We start from the raw sequence: 18547 nt of genomic DNA, 5'->3' as shown, positions 1-18547 counted from the left end.
AAAAGAATCATTAAAAAGAAGAGGGTCAGCTTCTCTGGATTAGTGACAGTAGAAAAGAAACATAAAGACACCATGATCTCCAGAAATGTACAATTGTATAATGCAAGTCAAGGATATGATCTAGGATGTAATATGATCAGTGAAGTCATGAAGAAGATAGAAATGATGTCATGCATGGTTCAAAAATCGATTCTATCCACAGTAAAGATACGAGATTGGGGAACATTGTTATGTTCTATCCTGAGATTTGAAGCCAGGCGTCACCTCGTTCTCTTCACTCTGCGTCTTCATCTCTTGGGTCAGTCTGTGCCGGCGAACCGCTGCTTTGATGGCCCTGAACACGTCCTGGTTAATCCGAGGAAGATCTGTGCTGGTTCCTTCAGAGGCGACCACACCGGTGGTGGAATCAGCTGGGACACTGGTTCCATCAGCAGGAGCATCTACAGTTGTTGTTGTTGACACCTCCTCCGTCTCTGCGACTTTCTCTACATCTTCATTTGCCTGAGGCCCAACACCGGAGTCCAGGATGATCTCAGGTCCCACTTCCTCCGTGTCCTCCTCCATCGCTACGTCACCTGCAGCAGTGGAACTTGGTTCTGCAGCGACATCTTCGCCAGTGATGGGTTCACTCGGTGCTGCTGGTTTTGCAGACACAGAGTCACTGGTTTGCAGAACAAGTTGTGGATCATTATCTGAACGTTCAGGAGGAGGAGACTGTGTTGGAGGCTGAACTTCAGCACTGAGTTCAAGGTTTGTGAAGATCTCACTGGAGTTTTCAAGACGCTGCTTTCGGCTCTTCAAACTAAATAAGAAAACAGAAAAGTCTATTATAAAATGATATGAATAATCTCTACATGATCTGTGGCCTCAGTGTAAACCTGCATGTGACCTTGTGGTTCGTAGCAGTTATCACACAGAATATTGTCAACGTTTTTATTTATAATTCACTTGATGAGAATCGATCGTAAAGCGATTTACTCACGATTCAACACGTTGAACTTTATTGCTGTGAAGAAAGAGGAAAAAAAAAACGTTTGTCAGTTTAGGTGCGAGGACAAGGGATTCAAAAAAACGAGACTTTCATAAAGGCTGTTGAGAAACACTGATGTTGGTAATTATCTAAACATTTATTCACATTTCTTATCTCTAAGTTAAGGACAAACAAACCTGAATGTGCACTGCACTGAGGAAGATCTGTACTTCTCCACCACCTGAGCTACACCACTGGAGTCAACCATCTCCACACAGATCTGAGGTGGAGAGACAGTGATGGACAGAGTGAAAAGAGAGAGAGAGAGGGAAGGAATTAAGAAAGTGACATAACGAAAGAGACCAGTAATAAGTTGTATGTAAAGTTAGAGATTGTTAAGACAAAATGTTATTCTGCTCCTACATTCCTGCTTCATTCTGTTTTTTCCTTATTTGTCACGTTAATTAAGATCAACAATTTACTTTAATATAAGATAAAGACAATGAAGATTAAGACAAAATAAAGCTTTTAAATGATCACTCCATTTATGAAAGGTAAAGGGTTTTACCAAGGTAAATAGAATGGTTAAACTAGTTGGTTGTAAGGTCGGTAGGTAGGCAGGTAGGTAAGTGGGTTGGTTAGTAGAAGTAGGTCACTGATTATTATTATTATTAGAAATTATTTCTTTGGGTTTTAAATCTTTAGCTGAATCAATACAAGTGGTTTGGGATTGAGGAGAGAAGTAACAATCAAAACACACTTTTACTTCACATATATATTCTCCTCAGCCCACAACCAAAGTTTAATGTGAAGTCTGAAGCTGTGTGTTGTGTTGTCGTTGTCGTACCCTGTTGGCGAGCGGCAGGAAGCTGACAAATTTAGCAATGGACGCCACAATTTTCATGACCGCCTTGACGAGTTCGACTCTGGTCTCAGAGATCTCCACACAGAGCAGCCGCTCCTCCAGAGACTGGGGATCTGGAACACGCTGAAAAACCACAAACGACTGGTGTTAAGGACCAAGGAGTCAAGGAATATATAATTTCAGATTCAAATAAATGATTAGGAACTTACAGAGTTGCTCCATTTCATCAAGGATTTGTACATGAGCTCCTGCAAAAAGACACAGATGATCAGAGATGTTGTTAAAACACGTTTCACAGTCGACCAACATCTTTTCTCAAAATGGTTCAGACTATTTGAATGTTCATTGAGAAACGGTTCCCAGGTTGAGTCAGGAGAGACGATCAAATTCATGTTGTGCTGTTTAACTCTCTCCTCAGTGTCCACACCTCTTTTGACTCAGGATACATGTACTCCAGGACAAAGTGGGACTTGAGAACGCAGCGTTTGAAAGAAATCTGCCTCAAGATGTGATCTTGGATAAAATCATAGCACGACCTCCAATTGCTGAAATGCACGAAGGCCTGGAGGGGAGAAGAAAGAAAAGATGTTATAACATAGTTCAACTGGAACAATTGTTCGTCTGCAGCCTTTTGTCCTCACCCTCCTCTGCAGTGTCAGCACGATCACGTTGTAGTACAGGGAGTGGAGAGTTTGTTTGGGGAAATAAGGCCAGACCAGCCTGGCGACGTCCTCCTGCCTGTAGCCTCCTTCTGGTAAACCGGTCAACATGAGTGTGGGGAACATGGTACTTCGACTGTTGACCTTCTGCAGGTCACACAAAAAAACACAGATATCAGTCCCCTCAATATCCCTGAGTGTGAGCAGCTTCGATTCATTTAATAGGACGGTTGGGCCTTGATGGAGGTGAAGGCTCTACTGCTAGTTTTAAACTGTAAACTACACAAAAGGAAATTGGTTACCTTGATATCCATATCTCTTCTGACAGTCACATATTCTTGGAGGCAAAAAAAGAGCAGAGTCACTCAACCGAACAAAAACCTGTTAAATTCAGCAGCTAAATATTTGTTTCCAGCTGTTTCTCTTACCTGGGATGATGAACCAAGGAGACACGGTGGGGAACACGAAGGGACCAGTAGCCATAGTGACCCAAAACGGTCCAAAGCTGCGCGGTGGAACGTCAAATTCTACTGACGGGATCGTCGCTCCGGGGGCAACATCCTTGCCGTCCGGCAGAGCGTTCGCAGCAAGCTCCGGTGCTGTAGTAATATATCAAAACCCATTGAATTTTTCAAATAAAAAGAATATAAAGATGTTGTTTATTTCCCTCCCAAAGACTCACATGGAGCTGAAGCCTTTGAATGTGGTGTCTTCAGCCTGCACACTGTGTGACCAGCGGCCTGCTTCAGGAGGCTGTACCACACTCCGAGCCGATCGGCATGAATACTGGACTCAAATTCAATAAAAACCTGAAACACGGATATACAGGACAGATTATAAGAACAGGAAGTCTTTATTAAAGTCACTGAAACGTCTGTGTGTGTGTGTGTTTATACCTTGTTGAGCAGAGGCAGGTAGTTTGTGACTGAATCGATTTTTCTCAAAGCCTCCCTGAGGTCTCTGGCTTCGCTCGGAGAAATGTTATTGATGTAGATTATTCTCTCTCCCTCGTCATCCACCGACTGCATCGAGAACAAGGGGCGAACGATTAATCCGACAAAGTCAAATTAAAGTCTCATCTAACTGAACAAAATACAATAAAAGACCACATTTGAATTGCAATTTGCCACGAATCTGAATCAGTTCATTCCATTCAATAAGTAAAGAGGAAATAAGTGTGTGTGTCACTTACAGAGTTCATCACCTTCATCACCGATTTATAAAACCCCATCTGCACAAAAACACATGAAAATAGGCAGGATTTCATTTTGTGGACATCTATAAAAAAACCTCTGAACAAAAACAAGCAGCACCGGACAAACACATACCGGTTCTGTTGTGATGCCGGTGTACACGACGTACAACTCCAGTTTGTTCCGTTTGAAAGTGATGCCTTTGAGTGAGCAGGCGGAGATGATGTGGTGCGCCGTATCAACTGTCGGCATCTCCGCGAAAGCCTCAAGAGGAAGAAAACGGAAAGAAATATGTATTATTTACACAAGTATGACACGGATACTCTTAATCTCTGCCGGACAGGAGTTTGAAGATGTTTCAGAACCTTTAGGATCTTTAGATTCTGATTCGGAGATTCTACTGATTTATAAATCCGGTGCCTACCACGCAGATCTGAGGAAGAACATAGATTTTGTCGTGTTCGTATTTAAATCCGAATGGAACGAGCAGTTTGGCGACGTCTTCCTCCGTGTAGCAGCCGTCGTCGTACTTCGGCAGGTTGGTGATCATCAGCAGCTTCCGACCCAGGTCAACAAACTGCTGGAGTGGAGACGAAGAGCGAGAGATCAAAATGAGAGCGAGTCATCGACGTAAGTTTACCGAGATCTTTAATAAAACACCTTTGACTGGATGAGTTATTTCGCCCAATGTGACATTCAAGCCACGGTGAGTTTCATAAGGTGATTTGAGAAAACGTACCCGTTTTGAGAGGCAGGTTTTCTGGTTTAGCCGCGCTATGAACGAAAACGACAAAGGAAAGGTTGGAAAAAATATTTAGAAATTGAGATTTAAATACATTTTCGGTTCCAGTGAGACAAAACGCAGCAAAATCGCGTATATTTCTTACAGATTGTTTCTGGATTAAAGTGCTTTTCAACCATCTCCCCGATCATCGGCTGGGGATCTGCAGTTGAAGACGTGGTTACTGCCGGTTGTAGGTTGCTCACTGCTCCAGCTGTTGGCTCAGTTGAAACTTTGTCGGCCTCCTCAGCTGATTTGGGATCCGTTTGGTTCTTCACGGCAGACGCAGGTTCTTCTAAAAAGAAAATGAACTATGATGAGGAGCGATCATTAACAAGAGCCTGTCCACTTCCCATTAAAACGAGCTACAAAGACGTGAAGGAAACACTGACGGGCTAACACAATGTGTGCTTTGGTCTTTCTATTTAAAATATCACCATCCTTCCCCTAGTCTCCAACAAACCTTTTTCCGTTGTAGTTTTCTCCCCCTCTTCAGTTGAGCTTGGAGGTTGGGAAGCCTCCATCTTGATGACAAGACCGGAAGCTGCAGACAGTTCTGTGGACTCCGGGCCTTGGACCTGTGCTGACGCTTCATCAGCTGTTTCTGTTTTAATGGTGGTCTGTAGCATCTGAGAACTTGTGTCAGCAGGTTTAACATCTGCTTCTGTGTCCGGAGGTGGAACAGCAGGAGGCCCGGTCTCATCTTTAATGGTTGGTGGTTGACTCTCACTGGATTTGGACTCCGGGGCTGCGGCGTCCGGGGCTGCGGCGTCCGGGGCTGCGGCGTCCGGGGCTGCGGCCTCCGGGGCTGCAGACTCCGGGGCTGCAGACTCCGGGGCTGCAGACTCCGGGGCTGCAGACTCTGGGGCTGCAGACTCCGGGGCTGCAGACTCTGGTTCTGGGACCTGTGCTGACGCTTCATCAGCCGTTTCTGTTTTAATGGTGGTCTGTAGCATCTGAGAACTTGTGTCTGCAGGTTTAGGATCTGCTTCTGTGTCTGGAGGTGGAACAGCAGGAGGTCTGGTCTCATCTTTCCTGGTTGGCGGTTGACTCTCGGTGGATTTGTCAGAAACAGCTTCCACATTTGTCAGTTTTTCTTCTTTGGCCTCAGCACAGCTTTCTTCTTCCATGGACTCTGCCACGTCCAGTCCCGTTTCCCCAAGCTCCATCGGCTCAGCACCGGCGGCTTCTTTAGCCACTGCATCGACCGTGACAGGTTCCGGTTCGTGCTTCAGCTCAGGAACTGTCTCACTTCCCGTCACAACCTTGACTGAGTCTTCCAGCACCACGACAGATTGTTGAACCTTTGAGTCTAGTTCTTTTGACTTTAACGGAGTACGTTTTTCTGATATTGGGGATTCGGATGTCACATCTGCAGCTTTTTCTTCAACTTTGACTTTTGTTGGATCTCCTGCTGCAGCCAAGTTGTCCACTGGTGTTTCAGGTTCCTGTGAAGCTGAGGCTGTTTCCACTTCGACCTTTACTTCAGGGACAAGTTCTGAGACCCTAGTTGGTTCAGCAACAGTCAAGCTCTTTGATTTACTGACCTCGACTGTCTTTCCTTTCTGCTTCTCAGATGTTGCCGTTTTGGCGATCGGTTTGGACGGGACAGTCCCTGGTTTGGAAACCGAGACTTTGGCTTTAGTGACACTGGATGAGCCTTTGACAGCTGTTTTCTGACTGGTACATTTGCCTGTTGTGGTTCCCTTTGCTGCAGAGGCTGAAGCTAAAGGCTTTTTTGGACGAGTAAGTGACGTTTTGACAGATGTAGAGGGAACTTTTCTGGAGGTCGTGGGTTTTGTGGATTTAGAGGTTTGAGATGTGGAGACACTGGAGACAGCCGGTTTTCTGTGAACAACGATTACATGGTTGTCAAGAAAGAGAAAACAGAGACATGAAAGTTTGAATGTTTTACAAGATCGTACTTTTTAGCATTCGCTCATTTTTAAATAAAAAAATGTAATGACAAATGAATGATAAAATACAGGAAGTGGAAACAATACCTGTAGATTTGACAGAAAATAAAATCATTCTTTGTTATATTATTCTTGTCATGTGTAAAAAGTTAAATTTATCTCACGTCCTGCCTCCTGCTGCTACTTATCAATGTTAAACTGTGAGAATGAAGCATATCTTACTTCAGAGGAGTCTTCTTTGGCTCAGTATCCTGCAAACAAATGAAATAAGACTTGATATTTTAGATTCATCTGATTAAAGACAATGTATATGATAATTATATGTCTGCTGTTGACACAGTCCAAGTATGAGTCATACCTCATCCTTGACGACAGTGACGGGGAATCCTCTCATGTTGATGCTCGTCAAGCTCTTCAGTTTCTTAGCGTCTTCCTCTTTCTTAAAAGTCACCACTGCCTACATGACACAAACACACATGACCCGGGATTACCACGACCATCGGGACTTTCATCAGAAAAAGGAGGTGTTGCCCAATGAGCTTGTTGCGATTAGGAAGTTATCCACTTATGGTACAATTTATGGACATGATATAACAAATGTCATCATTATTTTAGCCAGAATCACAGCACTGTATATTCCATATTATGAAGAGACGATTGATTATTGGACTGACAAGCAGAAACATGAACTCTTTTGTTATACACACCTGCAGTTTGTGCCGATGCATTACAGCTGATTCGATTTCTCCAAACTGCTCCACCGCAGTAACCATATCACTGTGAGCGACACTTTTAAGAACCCCTCCTAACCTCACCTTGGTTGGAAGTGAAGATGTAGGTCTACCTGACTGAGAAAGAAATACGTAGACTTTGATGTTATAAACTGAAAATGGTTGAATTTTATAAATAGTAAGAAAATGTCTCAGCGTCCAGGGAAACGAGGAAAATTGATTTCCAGCAATAGACTGTTGCTAAATGTCCATGATGCTAATACACAGACACATACACACCAACCTTAGTCTTTGTGGAAGCACTTGCATCACTCTTCTTCAGGCTGGCCTTGGTTAATGTTGTCGTCTTCTTCTTCTTCGCTGCTGAGGAGGACGATGATGAAGAGGCAGCAGAGGATGAGCCCATTCTTCCAGCAGCGGGAGTAGACTTCACGTTTTTTCCTCCCTTGATCGACGAAGTGGATGACGAGGAGGAAGACTTCATCTTGGTTATCTCAGCGAGTAAAGTTTTAACCACAGCCTCCAGGTCAGTCTGTTTGGACAGAGACTGGACATCTAGAGAGACAAAGGGGACAAACAGTGTCAGAGGAAAGTTTCCACTGTGTTGCTGTTGTGGTGTAAAAATGTTTGCAACTTGTCGAACCTGTTTTTTGCAGCAGTTTCTGTGCCAGTCTCTCTGTACTGCTCTTTCTCTGTGGAGGGGACCTCTCTGAGGACAATCGTCTTTCTCGGCTCCTCTTTTGTGGGGACCTTCTCGCATCACTCCGTCTTAGCGGGGACCTTTTCACGTTAGTCCTCCTCGGAGGGGACCGTCTCTCGTCAGTCCTCCTCGGAGGGGACCGTCTCTCGTCAGTCCTCCTGGGAGGGGACCTTCTCTCGTCAGTCCTCCTGGGAGGGGACCTTCTCTCGTCAGTCCTCCTTGGAGGGGACCTCCTCTCCTCAGTCCTCCTTGGAGGGGACCTTCTCTCGTCAGTCCTCCTGGGAGGGGACCTTCTCATGTCACTCCTCTTCGGTGGGGACCTTTCACCTCTTCTCCCCGGTCTCTCCTGGCTACTTGAATGCGACCGATGACGGTCATACCGTGGAGAACGTGAACGAGATCGGGAACTAAAGTATGGAGAAATTATTTTAACGGTTGATTGAACAAATGGTAAATACAACAACAAAAAGTTTCACTGAGAGTTTTGTTAAATGACCTTCAAATTAATCTTTGGTCATTTTCCAAATATTATTGCTCATAATCTGAATTTGTGTCTTTCAAACCTGTGAGAGTATCTGGAGCTGCGCGGTGATCGTGATCGGCTGCGTTTCTCTCCTCTACCCTCCGAGCTGAAGTGGCGACGGGGGCTGCGGGAGTGGGAGGGGCTCTCATGACTGCTCTTCTTTTGATGTTGGTAAGTCTGCGCAGAGGCTGAGGACGAGGGCTTGCCATCTTTCCCTGCATCCCTGAAGAGAACAGGGAACGAGATAAGCAGAGGTTAATGACGGGCAAAGAAAATGTCAAAAAATCGTCACCAGTTTACAACTGGATTGGCTACTACTCCTGTCTGAAGACTGGAGAAATGTACCTGGGTTTGAGTACGATATCACCATTCCACTCTGGGTATCTGTGGAAAAACAAAACACTTGTTACTTGGTGACATAGAGACAAACAATCCTAAGACCCTTCTCTCTTTCTGTCCAGTATTTCCTCTCAGTTCATCGGCAATTCTGTCACAAATTTCAAAAGAAAAACTAACTTTGTCCGGAGGACTCTGCAGCTCTCAAGGTGAAGACTGGTGTTCTGGTGGGAGATCCAGTCCTGGCAATCAGAACAAAAAAAAAAAACAAGCACAACATTTAATCAGACCTCATCAGTTTAAATATTAAATTCTCTGATTGTTCAACCTTACGGCAGCACGACAGAAGTTCCTTAGAGCTTCAGAGCTTGTCCCTCTAGTAAGTGTCCAATTCTATTTTCTGTTTTCGTATGTAAAAAAGGCAATTTTTATAAATGTTCGTAGTAAAAAAATAGTAAGTCATGAAAGTTAAAGTCAAAAAAGGCTCATGGAGTCAATAAAAAGCTGTGCATGAATCAAGCCTTATTTGACAAACAGAAATGAACATGAAAACAAATGTAACACCTGAATGTGGACACAAATATTAACACATTAAGACCCGAACACCGAAGCTGAAAAACTCCACAGAACTGTCAACATGACTGAAACCTTTATTTCTCTCTGGAGCTGACAGACGGTGGTAGCAAGCGGTGGAGGGGAAGAGACGACTCCAATGAGTGTGGTTGGGGTGGGGGTTGGGGGGTGGGGGTTGGGGGGGGGGGGGGGGGGGGGGGGGGGGGGGGGGGGGGGGGGGGGGGGGGGGTAGGGTATGTGGTTTCTTCAGGAGAATCTTCACTGAGGAAATCAGCGACGAAGCAGGTAATGGCTCAACTAGAACTGTTAAATGTCCAAGTGAAAGGTTTTCACCAATCGTTTTATTATTTCAATATTAAACACATAAAGACTCCAGCCACCATCAGAGAAAATGTTAAAACCGAAGCATTATTTGAAACCCTAAAAGGTTTTCTGAAAAACAGAAATGTCAACGTTGACTAATGCATTTATTTCTCAGTCTCTGGAGCTGATAGAAAAATAGGTGTTTATTTAAATAGGTTTTAATGATGCATGAGGTGAATCAGTGTTTGTTACAGCAACAGCTGATCTTAACGAGTTAAGTATATTAGAACCTTTATACTTACCTCCGCCAAGGAGCTTATGTTTTTGCTCATTTCTTTGTTGGTTTGTTTGTTAGCAGGATTATAAATTATGGTGTGCATTCGGACAGAGGGGGCGGATCCAGGGATGTTTTTTTAAATAATTCTTAAACATTGCGAGATCAGGTTGATTTTTCTGTAGATTTTCATCAATTTCCCAGAGAATAATTCACGGATCTGTGAGCTTTTGTAAGTTCGTGCACTTTGCTTTAATTTAAGGAGACTGTCGGGCCTTGGCGGAGGTAAGCGAGTCAATTAGTGACATTCTAGTTACAGCTGCTTTTATTAGGCTTGATTTCAAAGGCAAATGAGGAGTCACAGTTCTAGTGACAACCAAAACAAAAGGTCTTCTTCTTGGGGCTCTGGATTCTGCAACGTCTCGCTCTTCAGTCTTGCGTAAAATCAAATTTTTTCGGCACAGGTCTTTATCAGGAATGGATCAGGACAAAACCAAAAGTAGACACATCTCCATCTGGGTAAAGGCAGGTCGATGTGGAAACTGGCGGGAGGAAGAAGCCGATGCTCCTTCATTGAGTTCTCAAAATGTGAAATGTGGCGTCCCAAAAATGAGGAAAATAATCAAAAAGATGGTCGAGAAAGAAAAATGTATCTCTGCTGATGTTTGATTCATGAAGTACAATGTTTACTGGTTGGCTTCAAGTTCATAGTATGTTTAGTAATGACTGAAATATGTTGGGAAACAAAAATAATTAAGAATACATCAAAAATGGAAGCTTGGCTCCAAAAAAAAAAGGGACAGTGAACATCATTGAAACAGTTTGGAGTACATCACTGAGGTGAGGGTCAACGAGTTTGCAATTTATAGCTTACTTTTACAAACACAGCTTATCATTATCAATTATCTATTTTAAACGATCTCATGTAAATTAAAAGAAAACAAATTGTAACCCACAATTGTTTATAGGGAGAGTGCATTCTTCTACTCACCTTCATCTGAGAGCATTCTTTGAAACATAGAGAACAGGTATGTGGAAAGGCTCTCGGTGAGGCCGCTGCATAGTCGTACATCATAGCCGGCGCTGGCAGACCCTTGGACACTGGCTTCTTTGCTGGACCCTGGCTGCTGGAAGGCGCCTGGGACTGAAGAAAGTTCATAGAGCTCAGGACTGGCTGAGGCGGTGGATTATTGATGGGACGAGGGATAATCGTTGATCGTTCTGGCTGCTTCTGTGGTTGCCTCTGGCTCTGCTGCGTCTGGCTCGGTGGCATCTGGCTCGGTGGCATCCGGTGCATCTGGCTCTGTGGCATCTGGATCTGTGGCATCCGGTGCATCTGGCTCTGTGGCATCTGGATCTGTGGCATCCGGTGCATCTGGCTCTGTGGCATCTGGCTCTGTGGCATCCGGTGCATCTGGCTCTGTGGCATCTGGCTCTGCGGCATCTGGCTCTGCGGCATCTGGCTCTGTGGCATCCGGTGCATCTGGCTCTGCGGCATCTGGCTCTGTGGCATCTGGCTCTGCGGCATCTGGCTCTGCGGCATCCGGTGCATCTGGCTCTGCGGCATCTGGCTCTGCGGCATCTGGCTCTGCGGCATCTGGCTATGCGGCATCTGGCTCTGCGGCATCCGGTGCATCTGGTTCTGCTGCATCTGCTTTATCTGGTTCTGCTGCCTCTGCTGCATCTGCCTCTGCTCAGCAACAACTGACCCTTTACCTTGAGTTGTGCTCGGATTCTTAGTGTCACTGTTGCCGATGAGCACAAGACCAGGTCGGTCAGGATGCACACCACGAAACAAAGTGGAAGAGGGTTGGGTCATGGATGCTAACTTGCGATCTGTCTCTAGTTCTTTCAAAGGAGGTGGTTTGCAGGCTTCAGGCGTATAAACTGTTCTGTCTCTGTCTTTTCTTGGCAGAGAAGAAGAGCTAACGATTGTTTGAGGTGTCTGGTTCGGTTGGGTCTTCAACTGCTTTGCTGGATCAATGCGTGGGGGAGCAAGTGAGCTCTGTATTGAATTGTACGAAGATTTTGCGACAGAGCTACCTTCCTTTTGAGGTGGTTCTTGACTGTGGCTGCTATTGTTAGTGTTCGCCAACAACATACTGCCACTCCCACCACTGTTTGCACTTCTGCCACTATTTCTTCCAATCTCATCCCCAACCCCGCCAACGTATTTGCTAGTATGTCCATAGTCAATCACTTTGCTGGGCTGGAGAACAGCTGATGACCCTCCAGAACTAGTCAAACTGTCCCTGCCAGTGGCACCTCTGAACGGTTGGGGTTCAGGATAGGGTTTTGACTCAGCTGCAGTCATAGCTCTATTGGTCTTCTGGATGCGGATTTCCCGCAAGATGAACGGAAGCTTGGCCGGGGTGAGCTGATCCTCAGGGTATTGGACTAGATATTCCAAATCCTCTCTTTCAAGTCCAAAATTTAAAAGGATGCTAGAAGCAGATTCGGAAGTGTACATGGGGTGACTTGTGTCAGTAGGAGCTGCAGGTTTGTCTGGTACACGATAGTCATAATCACCTAATTGTGGAATGGACTGTCCATCCCGCTGTCTGTCACTGGAGGCATTAAACGTACTGCCACCACTGCTTGTAAGGCTACATGAAGCAGGTGGCGAAAAAAAATTTGAGGAATCAGCTGCTGTTGATCCTTTGTAGCATGGCAACCAGGCCAAGGAGCTACTTCTACTATCAACATCAGGCTGTCTGCGTCCACCAGAGGCAGAGGTTGAGGACATCGGATAGGAAGTCGTCCCTGTGTTGGTGAAACGAGTGCTCTGGCCTATGGATGTCACCTCCTCTCTGGCTCTGCTAATATGCGAGTCCACAGACCTCTCTATGTCCCCCACGTTTACTCTGGCCCGACTCTGTTCAGGCCTGTAGTTCACTGGCATAGTCAGCAGGGATGGGATATTTCCACCATGGTTGGCCGGAGTTGCAGGAGAAGAGAAGCTGGACCCTGGTCCCAGGACAGGGGTTGCCCTCCGAGGGGGCCTCTCTGCCTGCACACTAGGGAGTCCATATGGCCCCTGGCTGGAACTCTGGTTCCCAGATTCATAGGGGTTATAAAGGGGATGAGACATGGTATTTGCAACCTTAAGAAGGTTAAGGAGTTTAATGGATGGAGCAGTCGGCTGGCTGTCAGGTTTACAGCAGGTCCATGGCTCTACAACAATGGTAGCTGGGCTTTCAGTTAAGCCTGAAGGACACGGCCTGCTCTTCAATCAGGAACAGACTCCCTGTGAGCCCTGCGTGGGGGGGCCTCGTAAGGGCCCTGGAGCAGGATAAAGGGCACAACGCTCCAATAGCAATGCAAAGCTGAATTTAAAAAACAAAAAGGAAAGAATTATTGAATGAGAGTGGACATCGGCTTCCACGGGTAACATCCATTATGTGGAAGGTCTTGTCCTCTCTGGCGCTTCCTGTCAGATACACATTCACTCTGTCTATTACATTTCCTGATCTTCACTATGAAACAAGAAGAGGTGAGGAAAGTCAGACATCTAGAAGAGAAACACTCATTTATTTCCTTTGCAGGCTCAACCCTGGTGGGAACAGTCGAGACAAGCACAGGCCGACGGACAAAGCAAATCGCAAAATGCAAAGTTTCCATTTCAAAACATCTCGTTAATCGCAGGTAGTTACTGGCACTGACCCGTCTGATAAGACCCATTGGAACTCACATGGTTTATAATTTGATGGCCAAGAGATTTATCAGGGATTTTCAAATATTTGAATCGTGATACCGTCGTCACATTAACTGGTACAAAGAAGCAAACCAGCTTCACGCACCCTTAAAGCTAAAGAAGTACAGTTAATAACGTGTTTTAATGCCAGAGTTTATCCTAAACTTCTCCCTTTTCATGGCAATTAACTGCTGTGTGATGGCAGCGTGTAGACTTCGACAACAAGGTTGTGGAGAAGCACTTCATAAAAAGATCTGCACACAAACAATAACAAGTGACAGGACATTGAGCAGCGATTTGAGGAGGACTCATTCTGAGGAGGCTCTGGAGCTTCAACACAGGACAAGAGAAGAGGTTGTTTACAACAGGAACTGCACTGGGGAATACAAATGGAGGAAAGTGGTATTTCTTGACACTGGCACTCTATTATATGATATTAAGTTGTTCATACACCAACATTTACACTGAAATGACCATGTGGAGTCTGATACATTAACAAATGATGTAGAAGTTGTTTGTTATTGTAGCACCACATGTATCTCAGTGATCTGTGGATTCAGATCCTCTTTCCCTGGTATCGAGGCCTCTCTGCGCGGACCTGTCCCAGTGACACGTTTAGAGATATTCAGACATTTTGCAAATACACGTTTTAATGTCTGAAAACACCTTTTGGCTTCAACGAGCCTGACACCACAGACGTTCACCAATCCACACAGACCTGCGCTAGCTCCTGCTAACGCTGCTAGCACCTGCTAACGCTGCTAGCATGTGCTAACGCTGATAGCTTGTGCTAACGCTGCTAGCATGTGCTAACGCTGATAGCTTGTGCTAACGCTGCTAGCATGTGCTAACGCTAGCACCTGCTAACGCTGCTAGCTCCTGCTAACGCGTCTAGCATGTGCTAACGCTGCTAGCATGTGCTAACGCTAGCAGGGCAGCAGCGAGGCCCGGAGACAAACGACCGTGAGACAAGCAGCGGACACGTTTCTCTGTCCGCGGTTGTCCGACGTCGTTTCTTTTGGTTTCTTACCGTCACTTCTTTGCTTTTGTCGTCTTTCACTTTCAGGTTCACACTCCTCGGTCCGCCATCAGCATCCCGGAAGTTTAAGAGCGTGAAGACTTCCGCTTTGGTTGACGAGCCTTCAGAGTAAAAGCGCCAATGCTGCATTTATTATTGGGTTTACTCTGATTGTTATTTGTCTTCTTCTTATAAATCAATTTCCCATTGGTGAATAAACATACTCAAAAACTCAACAAATGTACGTATTTTAATGTGATCGGGAAATTGAGTCTAAAGAATGACTCGATAGCGCCCCCTACAAATTGTCACAGAGGGTCTTTCTATTCATTTACTTTCGCCTTGAGGAATGAAATATGGCACACGCGTGTAGCAAGCCAAGACGTTATATCTGGGTTTCTGCTAATAACTTGGTTTTCTGATTATTCCAACAACGCTTTCAGAGTAAAAGACAAAGCATCTCTTTGCCCAGAAATCCTCGTCCCCAACATTTCCCAGAGCTGATGGTCACACGACTCAATCAGTCAACGATTCAAGGTTAACAGGACCAAACTTTAATCACATTTCCAAAACAGAAAATCAATGTAACATGTAAATCAATAGGCATTTACATTCATCACAGATGTGAATATCAGCTGGTTGGCGCCAATTCTGTTGTCAGGTGCCCTTAAATGGTGCAACAACTTCATGTGAATTAAAAGAGCGCCAGGGAAACCTCCAATCATCTGAAACAATGTGAAAAGAAAGATTTTGAAGAAAGTTCCAGCTTCCCTATAACTCAAAAAGTCTTGTGTGGACCAACTATACTGAAAAAGACCAGCAGCTGACGTCTGGATCAATCAGAAAAGGAAGCTTGAGAATTTTCCGTCGATGGTTCGGGTTGAAGCTTCTCGTAGTGATTCTGAAAAAAGAAAGCCAGATAAATACTTAAACAGTGTGAGGCCATGTGTGTTATTGTGTTAGATTTTGTGTATTTGCTGGTGCGTACCTGCAGATTGTCGTAGTGTGTCTGGCTGCTGCAGTGCGCGTCCTTGGCGCTGCTCTCGTGCAGGCAGAAAACGTGGCACAGATTACAGAAGTAACCCAGTTTGGGGACCAGAAACTCCGGACCTGATGGGAAACAGAAGCAGAAATGTAAAATTAAAATAAATCTGACGTAATCGATATTAAGTGACATTGAGTGCGAGTGTGTTTCTCACCGAGGGGGTTGCTGGGACTGAACGGTGGCAGTTTGATGGACACAGAAGGAGACAGGGAACGAGATCTCTTTGCCTCAGGTCCGACAGGCTCCCTCTTCCTTTTGCTCGGAACTGAAGAAGAGGCAGAGAGAACAATCGATAAATCATTCAAACCTTGACAATCCTACTAAACCTGCGACGATTAGTCAATTAGTTAACCAGCGGGAGTGATGAAGCTAATATGACCGTCCAGTACTCGGCACAAAGTCTCTGGGTCTTGCTCTCGACTGAGGGGGTCTATCACCGATCTGACCCTCACCTATGCTCTTGAGCTCTGGGTAGTGACAGAAAGAACGGGATCACGGACACAAGCGGATCAAACTAGCTACATCCATATGGCTGGCTGGTCTCTCTGTACCTTCAACATCCGCCCTGCACCGTCCTTCTATCGCCTCCTCTCCTTCCAGCCTCTGGTTCTCAGGGGCCTCAGGCTGCAGGTCCTGCCCAGCAGAGGCAGCATCGATGTCGGAATGGCCTGCTCCTTCTAACAATGCCTTCTGGATCTCTTGCTGGCTGTCACTTGATAACGTTGATGGATCTTTGTCCAATGACGACGAGGCGTCGAGAGAAGTGGGAGGTGGAGCATCAGAGCCTGATTCCGGTTGTTCTTCTGCAACCACTTTCTTCCCTCTCGTAGATTTTCTCACTGTGGTAAAAGATAATAAATTAACACAAATGAAACAGAAAGAGCAAAATAATTTCAGTCATTGTACAATTATGAAGCCAGAGATAGACGTAGATGTTTGTGTTACCTGGCGTCTTTCTGGTTCTCTTCTTGGGTCGGCCTCTTGTCCTGGGAGCTTCCTTTTTCCCCTCCTCTTCAACCTCTCCCACCTCGTCCACCGTCACAAACGTCGTACTCTCCTCTAATAAAAGACGAGGAACAAAAGTCACAAAAAATGATAATAACACTAAACTATAATTCATACACTGTAGCTTATAAAAGGCTCCACATACCTGTGTCGTCATTGATTCTGCGTTTAACAGGTCTTGAGGTTTTCTCAGCTTCGTCTAGGTTCCCTTCCTCATCGTCACCTGCTTCCTCCAAAGTCTAAAAGGAGTCAAGAGATCATTAGCGTCAGCAAATTTGTGTTATGCTGTCCATTTCAGTACATATGAAAATTTAATTAACATATTTTTAAATTGAGCTTCACCTCCACTGTGTGGTCCTCTTTGATGGGTGGGCGGGGCTCCAACGTGCTTTGCTCAACTTCTCCCTCCTCTGCGTCTACGATTTCATCCAGAGTGACGAGCCCCTGCAGTTCTCTGGCCCTGATCTCAACATCTGGCTCTCGACACTGCGCCACCGTTTCCTCTCTAGCCTCATCTGCTCCCACCTCATCCAGAGTCACCAGCTCCGTGGAGCCCACGACTTCCTGCTCCTTTCCCCTTTCCTTCGCCTTCCACCTCCACCTCCCACTCCGACTCCTTTGCTCCCTCCCATCTTTCTCCCTGGTTTTCCTCTCTTGCTCCTTGGCGAGCTGCTTCTCTTCAGCAGCAGCTTGCCTCTCTCTCAATTCTTCCGCCTTGGGCGTGTCTTCGGGGGAATCGTCCTCTTCATCCCTCACTTCATCCAGGTTCAGCAGAGCACTCTTCACAGCTATTGTGTCACTTTTACTGGACGATTGTTGGTTCTTCTCTTCTGCTGGAGTTGCGGCATCTCCTTGGGACTTAGTTGTAGATGTATCTTCTTTCTTGATGTCGATTTTGGGGGATCTTTCCTTCTTGTCCACACCAGACTCTTCTGCAGCAGATGGATCATTTCCACTTTCTAAATCCTCTGCGACCACTTTTTCAGATGCTTCCAAAACAATGGTACTACAAGTTGGTGCCTCCTCTTTTGGACAAGTTTCATCTTTTGACACCTCAGTGGTCATCAACTCTTCCTGAACTCGATCATCTTCCACAGAATCTACAATCTGATGCACAGGCTCCTCCTCCTCGTTTTTGGGCGACTGTTCTGTGGGAGGTTGATCTTCAACCATCTCATCCTTAACAGCCTCAAGAATCTGATACGACACCTTTTCTTCATCATCAGCCTCTTTGTCGCCCTTCAGTGTTACAGTGTCTTTTCTAGTTGATTTAACCTCTTTCTTTGGTCTTCCCCGCTTCCTTTTTCCTCCTGTAGAGGGCCGGTCATCCTTAAGAACCTCGTCCTCCACAGAGTCTAATATTTCATAGGTCGCATCCTCATCTATTTCCTCTCTTACAGTGATATCGCTCTTCTTTGTTGGCGAGTTCCCTTTTGAAGATGCTTCCTTCTCCATCTTTGGAGTTTTTTCCTGTGATTCCCTGGCAGGAGTGCGCCTCCTTCTCGTCGGTGTGTCCTCTTTTTTTGTTTGGTCTTTCTTAGTTGTCCTTCCCCTTCTTCCTCTGGTGGATCTTGTCATAACGGCCGGTTCCTCAGTCGCAGTCTCGTCCTCCACAGAGTCTAAGATTTCATACGAAGCCTCCTCATCTTCATCTGGTTTTTCAGATGCTTCAGTGAGATTCAGAGTCATTTTGTCCTCTTTCTTTCCTCTTCCACTCCTTCTTCTATCAGTCCTTTCTGTGGCGGCCGCTTCTTGAACCAGTTCTTCTTCAGTGGAATCGACCATCTCCGACACCTTCTCCTCTTCAGTGTCTTGGTCTCTTTTAGGAAGTCTTGCAGTGGTGTCTCGTGATGTTTCTGATCTTTTGACCATCCTGTCCTGTTTCTCTGGTGATTTTACCTTCTCTTCACTTTTGGATGCTCTGGTCCTCAGGCCACTCCTCTTTGAAGATCTATCATCTC

The 18547-nt window shown here is 45.6% G+C and overlaps 1 protein-coding gene across 17 annotated transcripts in view; it reads right to left on the bottom strand.

Annotated features, from left to right (window-relative positions):
* The window catches only part of LOC117751817 (zinc finger protein 638-like), a 72593-nt gene that overhangs the window by 23531 nt on the left and 30515 nt on the right, over positions 1-18547 (bottom strand). For 9 of the 17 annotated variants that reach the window (XM_034568764.1, XM_034568750.1, XM_034568751.1 and 6 more), the window contains one exon: positions 17817-18081. In XM_034568764.1, coding sequence (XP_034424655.1) covers positions 17817-18081 — 265 coding nt within the window. Of the gene's footprint in view, positions 1-14957; positions 15438-15524; positions 15647-15735; positions 15856-16156; positions 16421-16526; positions 16641-16731; positions 16826-16928; positions 17709-17795; positions 18082-18547 lie in introns of those variants that run through there. The other 8 variants (XM_034568760.1, XM_034568761.1, XM_034568757.1 and 5 more) reach the window with 8 other exon arrangements.

This window comes from Hippoglossus hippoglossus, chromosome 18 (genome assembly GCF_009819705.1).
Source record: "Hippoglossus hippoglossus isolate fHipHip1 chromosome 18, fHipHip1.pri, whole genome shotgun sequence".
Taxonomy (NCBI): domain Eukaryota; kingdom Metazoa; phylum Chordata; class Actinopteri; order Pleuronectiformes; family Pleuronectidae; genus Hippoglossus; species Hippoglossus hippoglossus.
This window is presented reverse-complemented; position numbering and strand designations above follow the sequence as displayed.